Source organism: Andrographis paniculata, unplaced genomic scaffold (assembly GCF_009805555.1).
Source record: "Andrographis paniculata isolate CXL003 unplaced genomic scaffold, ASM980555v1 Contig12END, whole genome shotgun sequence".
NCBI classification, from domain to species: Eukaryota; Viridiplantae; Streptophyta; class Magnoliopsida; order Lamiales; family Acanthaceae; genus Andrographis; species Andrographis paniculata.
The window spans coordinates 5924940-5938446 of NW_026137402.1; the positions used below are offsets into that span (position 1 = coordinate 5924940).

Here is a 13507-nt window from a genome sequence, read left to right on the forward strand (position 1 = left end):
ATCCATATTGTATTACTACTATTTATTAAAATTTTTTAATTAAAAAAAGAAATATTAATTATATTATTTCAAAAATTAATTTTATATTAGAAAATAGAGGGCTCCCTTTATTCAATCTAATAATAATAATAAGTACAACATATTATTGGTTAAATTTATTCATAAGAAGTTAATTGTCCCACTTGAGAGAACAACTACACGGACGTTCTTCAAATGGGTTTAAACATCAATTAGGGCGTGTTTGTTTGAAATTTTTCGATAAATTCATACCAAATTTTACTTTAAAAAATATCAAATCAAATACTTATTTTTTATTTGTTATATTATACTAAAATTTAACTTTACATTCAAAATATCGCATTAATACTTATTTAAATCATATCATATAATTATTTCAATTCAAATTTTTTAGTATTTAAATTTCTAACTCAAAATCTAAATCCTTAAACAAACATACAATGGTAAAGATTTGACTTCATGCTATTAATCATTCACTTTTTTCACTCCAAGTATAATATTTACCTTAAAAATATTAACACAAGAGATAAATATATATACAAGTAAAACACATCCAGATTTTGTTTTATTGCTTTATACTACTATTTTTATTTTTTCATTTTTGTAAAATATATTATAATTTGTATTTTAAAGTAATTTTCTAATATGTGTACAAAATATGTAAGTTATCATTTTATTTTATTTTTTGTTAGATAATGATTATATGAAAATTCTCCTAAAAAAAGGCAGCATTTTCAGTGGTCGCTTTGGGACTCTAAAGTCCATAATTAGGCTATTGTTATTTAAATATTTGCATTTGTAAAATTTAAATAAATCAATGTGTTTTTTATGAACAAACCTTCAAATCAGCATGAATTATTGCCTGTATTAGGGTTCTTATTTATAACACTTCATATATTTACATAGTACTATAATATATTGCTTCTTTTACTAAATAAAATAAAATAAAAGTATTGGGTGTAATAATAATTTCAATAATAAGAAGAAGAATAAATACTTCGTAGATCCTAATTTGAATAAGAGTTTAGTATTTTTTATTTTTAATTTTTAAAAAAATAACGAATCTGGTGTGTTTGTATTGTTAAATTTTTGGAAAAGATTTTTTATTTTTATTTTTAGGTGAAGTATAGGAAATTGTGTACGAAATATAAAAATAATGAATGTGGGTAGTGTATTAATTATTTTTGAGAAAACGTGTGGAAAAAAAAACTTTAAAGGAACAAAGCACATATATTTTTTATTAAGACATACAAAAATGATAAAAAAAAAATATTTTTAGTTAGAATGGAAAAAATATATAATTATATTAAATGATTTTTTTTTAACACATAATTTGGACATTTTTATTTCAAATAAAATTTATCAATTACTTGTTTGTAGCTAAAAAAAGTGAACATTGTATTATGAATATTTGTGAAAATAGATCGATCGTTATAAATTTAGTGAAGTCGAAAAGTTACTAATTCGGGTTTTTTGCAAGCATTAAGGTTCGAAAAGCACCCGATCGAAGTGCATATACTTTTTATACTTATAATAATTACAAACTTAATCATTAATTCACTTTTTAAGACAAATCGCACGTACGTATTCTCTTTCTTTCTTAAAATAGCGACGAGTTTTAAGTGTTTGCAAACACTCAATCTCGGTAGCTTTTACACACGATGCGATATTAAATCCGGGATCTTATCTACTCAAAGTCTTGGCACCGCGTACAATAATTATTTTATTTTATTTTATTTTTTTCATATTTGAAGTAATGTTCTATAATAATTTCGTGTACATTTCAAATAAAATTAAACTTTGAAGGAAAAAATTACTAATTCTAGCAAATAGCGTAGGCAGCCAAAACTGTTACACATTTAAATATATATATATATATATATATGCATGAATTTCTTGCACCAATATTACGGAACTCATTCAATTTGGTCACCACAAGTTCATATATGCATACATATACATGTATCTATATATTAATTATTATTATTATTATTTTAATAAAAAAAATAAAATAAAAATAATTATTAGATTCAACAGAAAGCAGAAATGGGTGTGCATGAAAAGCATGCACTAGAAACAAAATTGTTTCATGGCTTTCCTTTTTTTGTATCTTTCCTCACACCGCTTCCCATTACATTTCGTGTGTGTTTCTTTCTTATTGGATATTTTAATGTCTTTTTTATTTCAAATTATTTAAATACAAAATCAAAATATTCGATTTCTAAAATTTCCAAAATAAAATCACAATTTTTCGATTTTCACTAAAAAATATCGTATACACCTAAAATATAATACTCCCTCGGTCTGCTAGATCTATATCTAGTTTTTTTACTTGTCCATTTAAAAATTGTTTGCTTTTTCTTTCAAATTACTTTATATATTATTTACTTGGTACAAATTTTAATAAAAATATAAGATTTATAAATAAATATGATATAAACTTCATAGTCTCAATTCAAAATAACAGAATCTATATAAGGGATAAGCCTAATAACAGTAGATAAGGCTAAATCATAATCTAAATCTATCAAATCTGACAAATATTTAAATATTAAAGTGAAAAGTCTAAAAATATTTCAACAATTTTTTTTTTTAATAGGAAAATACTCTATCCGTCTCTTATCTATGTATCCGTTAGGAATATAAGTATTATATTAGGGTGTGATATGAATAAAATAAAATAAAAACAATGACATTTATTTTTAATGTTAATAGAAAATAGTTACTAAAAAAATAGATATTTTGTGATGAGACGAACCAAAATAAAAAATAAATAAATAGATTGTCAAGGGTATTTTAGTGCGAAAACAGAATAAAAGACACAAACAAAAACCACCCATTGTCTTTGGCTTCTTCATCACATTTTCTTTCTCACCTCATTAAAACGTGAGTGTGTATGTCTATATACATGTATATATGTATATATATGTTCTAAGTTGGACACATACAAGCTTGTCCATTTCTTTCTTCTTCCCTAATACCCACCTTTAGCACTTCTTAATTTTCTTGATTTGAATCGAAAAATATCAGAAAATTAAGAAGTGACTATGGAGGGAGATTTCTTGCCATTCTTGTTGATGGTGACGGTTCAATTGGGCTACGCCGGTATGAACATTATATCGAAACTTGCTATGGATTCCGGGATGAGCGCTTATGTCCACGTCGCTTATCGCCAAATATTTGCTACTGTCGCACTCGCTCCCGTTGCTTATTTCCTAGAAAGGTATGAACTAAATTAAGTTATTTATATCTAACTAACATTTGATCCATTTTTAAATTAATGTGATTGTATTGGAATAATTATACCCCTTAATTACCAAATTTTAATCTTTAGGAATTATTATTAATTAAATGGTTTTCTTCTTCTTCTTCTTATTATTGTTAGTATTATTATTATTATTATGATTAATTGAAGTAACCTAACCCAATGTGGAAATGTTGCAGGAAAACAAGACCTAAAATGACACTACCTGTTTTCATCCAGATTTTCTTGTGCTCATTCTTTGGGTAAGAATTGATAATCAATGAAATAAAATTAATATTGCAAACAGTACATTTCTAAATTATTTAAATTTCTTAACAATATATATATATATACAGAGTTACAGTGAATCAGATCACATACTTCATAGGATTGAAGAACTCAACTCCAACCATAGCCTGTGCACTTTCCAACATCATCCCTGCAGTCACCTTCATCATAGCTGTTCCTCTCGGGTACTTCAATTTTTTTTTTTAATTATTTTTCAAAAATAGTTAAAATTATATTTCTTATATATATATATATATGTATGTATGTATGTATGTATTATAGGCAGGAGAAAATAGTGTTGAAGAGCAAAGGAGGGCAGGCAAAAGTGTGGGGAACAATGAGCTGCGTCAGTGGAGCTCTCCTCGTCTCATTCTACCATGGATCTGTCCTCAACATTGGCCAATCTGCAATTCACTGGAAATACGTCGATTCGACGCCCACTGCAGCTCCGGCAGCCGCCACCGCCGTCGCCGTCGCCCACCACGGTTACAGTCTGGTTCTGGGGCCTCTCCTCCTCATTGCCAGTGCTGTTTCTTGGGCCATTTGGCTAATCATCCAAGTAACCATTCTTTAATCCATTCACATATATATATATATATATATATAATTAGTTGAGAAATGGGTGAAAATTATAAAAGTTTGAATGAAAAAAAAAAAGGTTTTTAACATAAGAGTGTTTTGAAATTTTTGTTACTATTTTAACAGTATTTTTTTTTAAAAAAAAATAGTATAAATATTTTTTTTCTTTCATAAAATATTTAAGTAAAGACTATTTAAAAAATTTTCAAAATTTCTATATGAAATGAATCGATTTATTGTGCGCAGACAAAAATAAGTAGCAAGTATGACGCGCCGTACTCGAGCTCGGCCCTCATGTGCGTTTTGGGGAGCATCCAATGCACGATCGTTGCCATCTCCCTCGACCACGACTTGTCTGCTTGGTCGCTCGCTCCTACCATTCGGATTGTTTCGAGTGTCTACGCGGTAAGTAATTTAATTAATCCTAGTCAGTAATTACTTTTTCATAATTTTCAAAAATTAATAAACAAAAAATCATAAAAATCCAAAATACTTGAGACTTCTTGTCACTTTAATTTTTTTAATTGAACCTTGTTTAAAATTAATCTCCTACTGAGTTCATTATGATTTTTTTCTTTTATGATATAACAGATGAAAAATATTCAAATAACTAATTAACGCGTGCGCTGATATAGCTTTTTTGTCATTTATTGACATATTGATGTAGACAATCTTTACCGTGTCACGTGTTCGTACACACGTACAACTCTACGCACGCATTTCCATAATATCAAAAGATAAACTAGATACAAGACTATTTTCACACATGATTAAAATTTAAAAGTAAAGCGACAAAAGGGTCTCATTTCCAAAATAGAATATAGAATTAACCCGTGAATAACATATTTAATTATATATCTTTCAAGAAATTAAATGCGACTAGAGTCGATATATAGCTACAAAAAAAAAAAAAATTTACGATTGATGTTATTCTTGCATGTACAATAGGGGCTAGTCGGCACGGCGGTAGCATTTTGTTTCATGTCGTGGTGCGTGGCAAGGAAAGGCCCTCTTTATGTATCGGTGTTTAGTCCATTGTTGCTCGTCATCGTCGCGATCCTCAGTTGGGTTCTTCTCCGAGAAAAGCTTTACATTGGAACGTACGTACAAACAACCAAACCCTAATTCATATATATATATATATTTTCTCATAAATATCATATCAAATACTAACTTTTAAACAATTTATTACGAAAATGGTATGTTTTTGTAATATTTGCAGAGTTGGGGGATCGGCGCTGATAGTGTCGGGGCTTTACGCAGTGTTATGGGGGAAGAAGAAGGAAATGGTGAGGATGGCGGCCATTGATGACGGAGAAAAGGTTTCTCAGACAACTGCAGCTGGTGCTGATTCGCCGCATAATTACATCGGAAAATCGTCGAAATCATCGTGTGTCGGAACAACTGCAGCTTTGCATGTCGATGTCTGATTCTGAGTAGTGTGAAGGAATTGCAAAAATTAGGGTTTACAGATGATGAATGAGAATGAGGATCATGTTGAAGATCACATGAACTCTCTCTCACTGCCTACCTTAATTTGTCGTCTTTATTGCGAATTCTCCATGCATTTTGCAGCTTGACAGCTAGCTTCTGTTACTTTACAAAAAAATTCACATGGAAAATGTTGTATACTTGTTTCTCTTTTGATGTTGAGTTATTTTTAAAATAATAAAAAAAATTGAAAAAATTATTGCTCCATATTTCTATAAGAATAGATTAGATGTGTTATTTTAAATCAAAAAAATATATTTTATAATAATGTATAATTGGAAAAAAAGAAAAAAAAAAAAGAAAAAAAGAGAGAGAGTTACTATAATTTGTATGATATATAAATTAATAAAATTTTGGATAAATCATATTGAATTTGTAACTAATTGTGACATATTGGATTTATTATTTTACCATTTTAAATAAAAATTAATACTATCTCGTCCGGTTCCAAGGGTCTTATTTATTTTTTTACGTATTGATATTTGAATATTAATTATTATATCAAAATATAGTATAAATTAAGAAACAATTGCAAAAATACTTTAGTGTTTTATAATACTCATAGAAATACATTTGTAAAAAAAAATGATACAAATATAAAAAATAATTTAATGTTAAGTACAATGATGCAAAGTAATTGTGACTCTTGGAGGGGGACGAAGGAATACTATTTATTTGACATAATTTTAATAAAAATATACTATTTTCTCTCATAAAATATCACATAAAAATATTATTTAAACAAAAACTCAAATCAAACATCTCATTTCAAATTATAACCAAACAAACCAATTGTGTAATACATGTCATGTTGAAGGGTATAATTGTATAAATTAAAAAAATATCGTAAAAATTATCTGTTATAAATAAAAATTATATATTTCCTCTAGTATATATATTTGTATTTTGAACCTCAAATTATAATTATTTCTTGGAAATATTATCGGTGAAGCTGTTATTTACTTATCTAACATTGAAATGAATTGAACCCAAATTCTCGCATATTTCATCAATTGGATTTGGAAATTACATTTTTGGGCTTTACAAAGGGTTATTACAAATTTGGGCCGTTTTCACAATAATGGGTCGGACCCAAATGAAGAGTAAATTAAATGCAAATGCAAATTTGATTATTCGAGATGAATTTGAATTTGAATATTCAACGCGTAAATTAATTAAGAAAGAATCAACGCAAATAAATAGACGTCTTCATCGTCAGATTTGGTATAATCAAATCACATTTGGGATCCACAAGGGCAGCGCCTCTCACAAGATCTGCCCGCAATTCCTCTCGCCTTTGTTCAATCTGCAGCGTCAGTGTAAGCGTTCGTATTCTTTTTCTGATTTCACATCCAAATGTTGCTGTAATTCTTGAGTAGAATTGGAGATCCGGATTCCCGACATTGGATGGGGACTATAATTTCCTGAATTTTATGATTTTAATGAATTCTTGTTCGCTTGAGATGAATTGATGTTGTTAGTTTGGGGTTTCGTGTGTGGCAGCACTGGATCCGCTTTCTTTTTGGTTTAATTGCGGATCGAGATTGTGCGGTATATCATTTTTCGTGTTTTTGTTGTATTGCTGGATTAATTTTACGATCTGGTTTGATCTGTTTCGTTCTCGTTTCCTGTCCTTTTTGTATCGCATGAGTTTGAGGTATTGGTGTTTTTCCATTTGGATTCTGATGTTGATCGTCGGAATACACAGATCGTAAGTGACAGTGGCTTTCTTCGATTACGATTTTTCGGATCCTCTGGATTCTATTATTGATTGAAATGAATATCTGATGAAGATAAACAATGTGTTGATTACATTTCCTTGGGGTTGCTAATTTTTCTTTTATGCTTGATATGGATTTGAATTGTCTGTTGATTTAGATATCTCAGTGTGGGAGGCGAAATCAAAAGAGGTTGTTTATTTCCCTTTCTGGGGGCGTTTGACAATCTCCATGTTGTCTCAGTTCTTACAGAATTAACTCTGTAGTTTTTTGGGGGGCTGGATGAAATTTATAGATCTAAACAATTTTTTGGTGTCAATCAGCTACATCCTTGCAGAATCTTATGGTGTTCGATTTGAAAACTAATAAATTAGATCTAATATAATTGTAATTACTAGATCGAGCTGAGGTTTTTGTTCTTGTATGTATCTCTTACAGAGAAAATGGGGTTGTCATTCACCAAGCTTTTCAGTCGATTGTTTGCCAAGAAGGAGATGCGAATTCTTATGGTAGGTCTTGATGCTGCTGGTAAGACCACCATATTGTATAAACTCAAGCTCGGAGAAATTGTGACTACCATTCCAACAATCGGTATGTGCTGCTTGTGATATAAGTATGTAATATACCAAATTTGTTTTGAGTTTATTATTTATTTGCTCTTTTATGCATCTTCATTTGTGAGTTGGTGGTTTGAACTTTGTGACTGTTGCCATTCCTTATGAAGACAACTACCAAGTTTCAATTTTGCTATGCTTCACTATTTACAAAAGAATTATTTTGGCTTGCTGTGCCTGAAGGTTCAATGAATGCATATGTACACAAATACAGATAGCTAGATAGCGGGTTGGGATGATTGCGACAGAAACTTTTTTTGCCTTTATCTACTTCTTTTTTAGCTTAGCCCATTAAATGTTACAGAAATGTGGACAGTCTGTGTTGAATCTTCAAAACAATCTTAATCTGTCTCAGGAAATGAATGATTACCCATCTGCATAGATCTTCCATATGTAATTGCCAGCCTCTTTTTGCATTTTATTTATATGAATTCATTTACCTAACTAAGTACCTTACTACTTTGCTACTTATTTTCTCCTTTCTGCAGGGTTCAATGTGGAGACAGTCGAATACAAGAACATTAGCTTCACTGTCTGGGATGTTGGGGGTCAGGACAAGGTATGAATACACCTAAAGAGTAGATATTATCAACTCATCCCATTGAAAGCTTACTCTAAGCATTTTAAAGAACCTTCCAAAGGAGCTGTTAGATTTCTGATGCTGTGTTTTTAGTTGAGGCTAGCATATGGGCACAACTTCAGATTGTTGTTCCACTGATTGCTTCCACCAAGAAGAATGCTACTTGTATTCCTTGGACCTCACTTCAAAGCATATTCTATTTCTCAGTATTGAGAAATAGTTTGAAGAAATTTATTCCCATTGCTTATCTATCCAAGCAACACAAGTACTGAATACGCCCTTATGATTTGCATGTTTTCCGTTGTTTTTTTACTTGTTTGCGTATAACTTCTAGAATATCATGAAATTAGCATCAATTCCCAGTTCTTGGTAAGTGTGTGACTATGCAGTTAGCTTTCTCCTCATTTTCCCTTCGCAAGTTGTCTGATTCTTTTGAAATTAATTCCCAACACCTAGATCCGTCCACTGTGGAGGCACTACTTCCAGAACACTCAGGGACTGATCTTTGTGGTTGATAGTAACGATCGGGATCGTGTTGTTGAAGCTAGAGATGAGCTGCACAGGATGTTGAATGAGGTAATTCTTAAAGTAAAACAACACTGAATTTTAATTTCATTCCCCATTACATACCGATTGATTTTTCTACAGGATGAGCTGAGGGATGCAGTGCTTCTTGTTTTCGCCAACAAACAAGATCTTCCAAATGCTATGAATGCTGCTGAGATAACTGACAAGCTCGGACTTCATTCCCTCCGCCAGCGCCATTGGTAACCACCCAACCCTCTCCCTCTCTGCCCCCCCTGCAAACTTGTGTTCTTAAACACTCCATTTCCGTCTTTCAGGTATATCCAGAGCACATGTGCCACCTCCGGCGAAGGGCTATACGAAGGGCTCGACTGGCTTTCCAACAACATTGCCAACAAGGTATATATATACAAGACATTATCAATATCATCATATTATTCTGCCCCGTTCTTGATGATCTGATTTTATGTTCTTCCAATCAGGCTTAATGGAAGGCAGGTGAATTTCTACCGGTGGATCATTCACTGAAATCATCGTCGTCGTGGTTGAAGTGAAGAGTGCCATGGCATCATCCCATCCTCAAACTTTGCGCGTCCAAAGCAATCTTTTGCTTTGATTATGTTTGTTTGTTTGCTTTTGATTCAGATAGAGAGTACCATCATCATCTTCTTTGCCCTTGCTTTGTCTTATTTGTTGTTACAATTGAGATTTATTACTTCTACTACTACTACTACTACTACTATTTCTAGTACCGGCATTAACTCTCTCACTCTTTGTTCCATTTCTATTGCACAATAGACACCTTGCTTCATTGACCCCCTACTGCTCTCTGTCTGTGTTACTCATAATATGAATGCTTTCTTTTGATTGTCATTGCAAAATTATTATTATTATTATTAGTGTGTTTATTTCTTTGTAATATTTATTCTATTATTTTTTAGTTATGTCATAACACAACTCAAATGATTTTTTTTATTTCTCTTCCGACTATTTTATATTAAATTTTTTTAATAATTATTATTTTCACTTGATAATTTTTTTTAATGAAAGAAATATTTTTATCCTAGATTTGAACGGTGCAAAAATAAAAACGACGATGTTAAAAATTTGAGAAAAAGTAAAATGATAGTTAATGATGTTTTTGAAAATTAGTTTTAAATCGAAGAAAATAAATATTCATTTGTTTTTAGTTTGTCAAAAGTAATTTTTTTTCTTCGTTTATCACAATTTTACTACTTATATTTTAATAAATAATAATCATTATTTTTTCTATTTATCGTATTATAGTTTTATTATTTTTGTAATAAATTATCCAGACAGAGAATAATTATTAATGAATAAATTTAAGGAAAAAATTAATATTAAACGACATTATTGTTTTCTATTAAATTTTATTGTTGTTATTATTATTTAATTTATATTACTATTTTTTAATTAAAAAATATGAATTCACTTGTACTTTTTTACTAATTTGAAATTGTAAATAAATTATAAAAATATGTATATTATGTACAAAGATAAATGATTAAGCGGTGGTGAAATGGGTTGAACTAGAAGAAGCCCAACAATAAAATAAAATAAACAGAATAACATTTCTTCCCTCGGCGTCGTCGTCTACTTCTTCTGCTTCAGCAACCTTCGTCTTCGTCGACCGTCGTCGACGTCGCAGAAAATTGTAAGTTCACACTCCTTTCTTCCCTTCTTTTATGGCTACAAAGACAAGCAAGTGCAGAAATTTTTAAGAATTTGTGGCAATTTTGACTATCCTGATGCAGATCTGTATCGGCCGTTGCTGCCTTGGCGACTCAATCTGGACGGCCTCGCTTGGGATCACTCATTTAATCTGAAAGAAAACGTAGTGTACCCAATTTCGATTGAATGAGGTGATCCGAGTTTTATGCGAATTTTCAATTTTGCCATATTGAATGTGCAAAAATTAGTGATTTATTCATGTTATCTTCATATCTATGAATTCATTCTTCATAACTGTTACTTTTTGTAGATTTGAACCTTTGTGTTGTGCATTGTGAGGATCATTTAGAATGCTGTCTTAATTATGTGAATTATTGAACTCGATTGATCTTATTGAAATGAGCTACAGATTTTGGATTCATATAAGCTCAAGATTAAATTGATGTGGTATGAAGTTTGTTTATATGCTCAAGCATTTGTTTCAGGTCTTGCAGTTCATCTGTCTTCTCAACCTGAAATTTTCGCTCTCAGTGTAGTTAAAAATCCATGGCGGCCATTTACAGTCTCTACATTATAAACAAATCAGGTGGCCTCATTTTCTATAAGGTAAACAGCTTCCTACAATCCATCCAAATCTTCGACATTGAAATTTCCACAGAATCAAGAGCGGCCTTAAAAATTGTGCTCCTACTTCTTTAGGATTATGGGTCTGTAGGAAGAATGGACACAAACGATAGTTTGAGACTGGCAAGCTTGTGGCACTCAATGCATGCCATCTCTCAGCAGCTTTCTCCGGTTTCTGGGTGCTCCGGAATCGAGCTACTTCAGGCTGACACTTTTGATCTTCATTGCTTCCAGACTCTCACAGGTAAGCAACATTTCTTTATCAATTCATGTAGCTCCATTTGTTTGGATGGTTATCAGCAACTTCTTCTAGTTATACTATCTTCAATTTATCAATGGGATCTGCATTACTATTATGTTCTTAATTGGATTCCAGACTGATTTGGCACTCTGGTTGCAGTTGGTATTTTTGGTAGTACATATTACATTTGAGAAGTATCTTACTGGATTCTACTTTGAGAGGGCATTACAGGAGTTATTAAAAGAGTTTAATTCGTCTCAAACTTCATTAAGGCTTATTACGATTTTTCTGTCAAGTTATGGTGGCCTGATTGAATCATTTGATTTGAACATGTATGAATAATTGAACCTTTATTCATTTTAGCCATTTGGCTCCAAATTGATAATTGTTTTATCTTTCTCAAAAGAAAAATAAATAATAACAAAAGAATTCAGAGATACTGAGGTCACCAAGTGATAAGAACCGAGCTATTCTCTCCAGTTGTTTCCCCTGGCTTCCTGCTCACAGTCTCTTCTTGTCGATTTTCTGTAGCCTTTTTCCTGGCCTTTCTTGCTTTATAGTGTTTTACTGTAATCCTTCTCCATGTTGTAAGTTACCTCTCTGGTAAGCCGTGTTTTGTTTGAGACTTATTTGATTTTGTATTTGTTACTCTGAGTTTCCTTATTATACGTATATTTATCTGAACATTTTTGGTTAAACTTTAAAGCAGTTACAAAGTTTGTGTTGTGAATTCTGTATGCTATGCACTCAAAAATCCTTTTTCCATTATTTGTAGTGTATTAGATTTGCCACACCATTGCATCAAACATGATTTGCATCTTTAGGAAAATTGAACTAACTGAATGATTGAATGTGGAAGTTTCCAAAAACTTTCATATGATGAGGGGGAACAGTCAGAAGTAACAAGGGGAAACCCACTGCCACGAGCAAGGTTGAACTAACAAATGATGTCAAAATAATCGTTCATAGAAATAAGGTTGTTTGATACTGCTTTACCTTCTTTACTTTTCCTCCATCTGTGGCACTGACCCTTCTCACCATACATAGGCAGTAACTACACTTTTTTTTGTTCTCTTTAGGTTCGAAACAAATTATTGTATCAGTTGGTGGCTCTAATCCCGTGATTGTTTTATTTGATATTGGAAAGTGGTTGTTGTGCTCTGACTATGAATTGCTTTGAAGGGCTCTAAATTTTCTCCTTTGACCCATTCCTGATTGAATGCCACATTTTACATATAGTTATATATCTAAACCAAGAATGCATTTTTCATCGACACAATTGCTTCAACTCTCAGCTGGCCTTCGTGTCGTGAACTGAAAAGCTAATCACTCTTCCATTGCAGGCACAAAATTCTTTGTGGTGTGTGAGCCAGGGACTCAGTACATGGAGAGTCTTCTGAAACATATTTATGAGCTATACACTGACTACGTGCTGAAGAACCCTTTCTATGAGATGGAGATGCCTATCCGCTGCGAACTTTTTGACATAAATTTGGCACAAGCGGTACAAAAGGACCGCGTCGTATTGTTGGGGCGATAACCTGAACGACACAACCGAAGCATACTACAGTTCATTTATTCTAAGGGGAGTTTGCTTCTGTCTACGCCATCGACCGGTCTGTCGATCTGGAAATGAGGTCACATTCTCTTCTATATCCTCTTTACTGATTTGAACTTAGGTAGAAAATTGTGTCTCTTATGAATGCTCCATTGCTGTTTATTTGATATCTGCTTTTGAAATCTTATTTGGTGATTAATTGCTGAACATGTATGTTAACATATACATATACTTGTGGGACAATAGAATGATATATTGGAATTTAGGGACGTGTTTCTTTTTGTATTTTACTTTGGATTTTTTACTTGAATAGTGATATTACTTATTTACTTCAA

General features: G+C 31.5%; 3 protein-coding genes across 4 annotated transcripts; all 3 read left to right on the top strand.

Moving 5' to 3' along the window:
• Positions 1-2952: 2952 nt before the first annotated feature.
• On the top strand, positions 2953-5827 carry LOC127252003 (WAT1-related protein At1g09380). The gene is made up of 7 exons (XM_051276000.1): positions 2953-3241; positions 3463-3525; positions 3619-3735; positions 3833-4109; positions 4376-4534; positions 5078-5229; positions 5352-5827. The coding sequence occupies exons 1-7, from the start codon at positions 3066-3068 to the stop codon at positions 5557-5559; spliced, it is 1152 nt and encodes a 383-aa protein (XP_051131957.1). The 5' UTR covers positions 2953-3065; the 3' UTR covers positions 5560-5827.
• A 965-nt stretch (positions 5828-6792) lies between these two features.
• LOC127254515 (ADP-ribosylation factor) lies at positions 6793-9868 on the top strand. The gene is made up of 7 exons (XM_051279654.1): positions 6793-6939; positions 7777-7929; positions 8441-8511; positions 8989-9108; positions 9181-9299; positions 9375-9456; positions 9540-9868. Exons 2-7 carry the CDS (start codon positions 7782-7784, stop codon positions 9543-9545), a joined length of 546 nt encoding a protein of 181 aa, XP_051135611.1. The 5' UTR covers positions 6793-6939; positions 7777-7781; the 3' UTR covers positions 9546-9868.
• A 700-nt stretch (positions 9869-10568) lies between these two features.
• LOC127251953 (uncharacterized) lies at positions 10569-13507 on the top strand. 2 transcript variants are annotated; one of them, XM_051275925.1, is made up of 5 exons: positions 10569-10732; positions 10833-10940; positions 11235-11355; positions 11449-11617; positions 12958-13507. In XM_051275925.1, the coding sequence occupies exons 3-5, from the start codon at positions 11296-11298 to the stop codon at positions 13152-13154; spliced, it is 426 nt and encodes a 141-aa protein (XP_051131882.1). In that variant the 5' UTR covers positions 10569-10732; positions 10833-10940; positions 11235-11295; the 3' UTR covers positions 13155-13507. The 2 variants fall into 2 exon arrangements, with proteins under 2 accessions (XP_051131882.1, XP_051131890.1); XM_051275933.1 differs by having other exon boundaries at positions 11281-11355.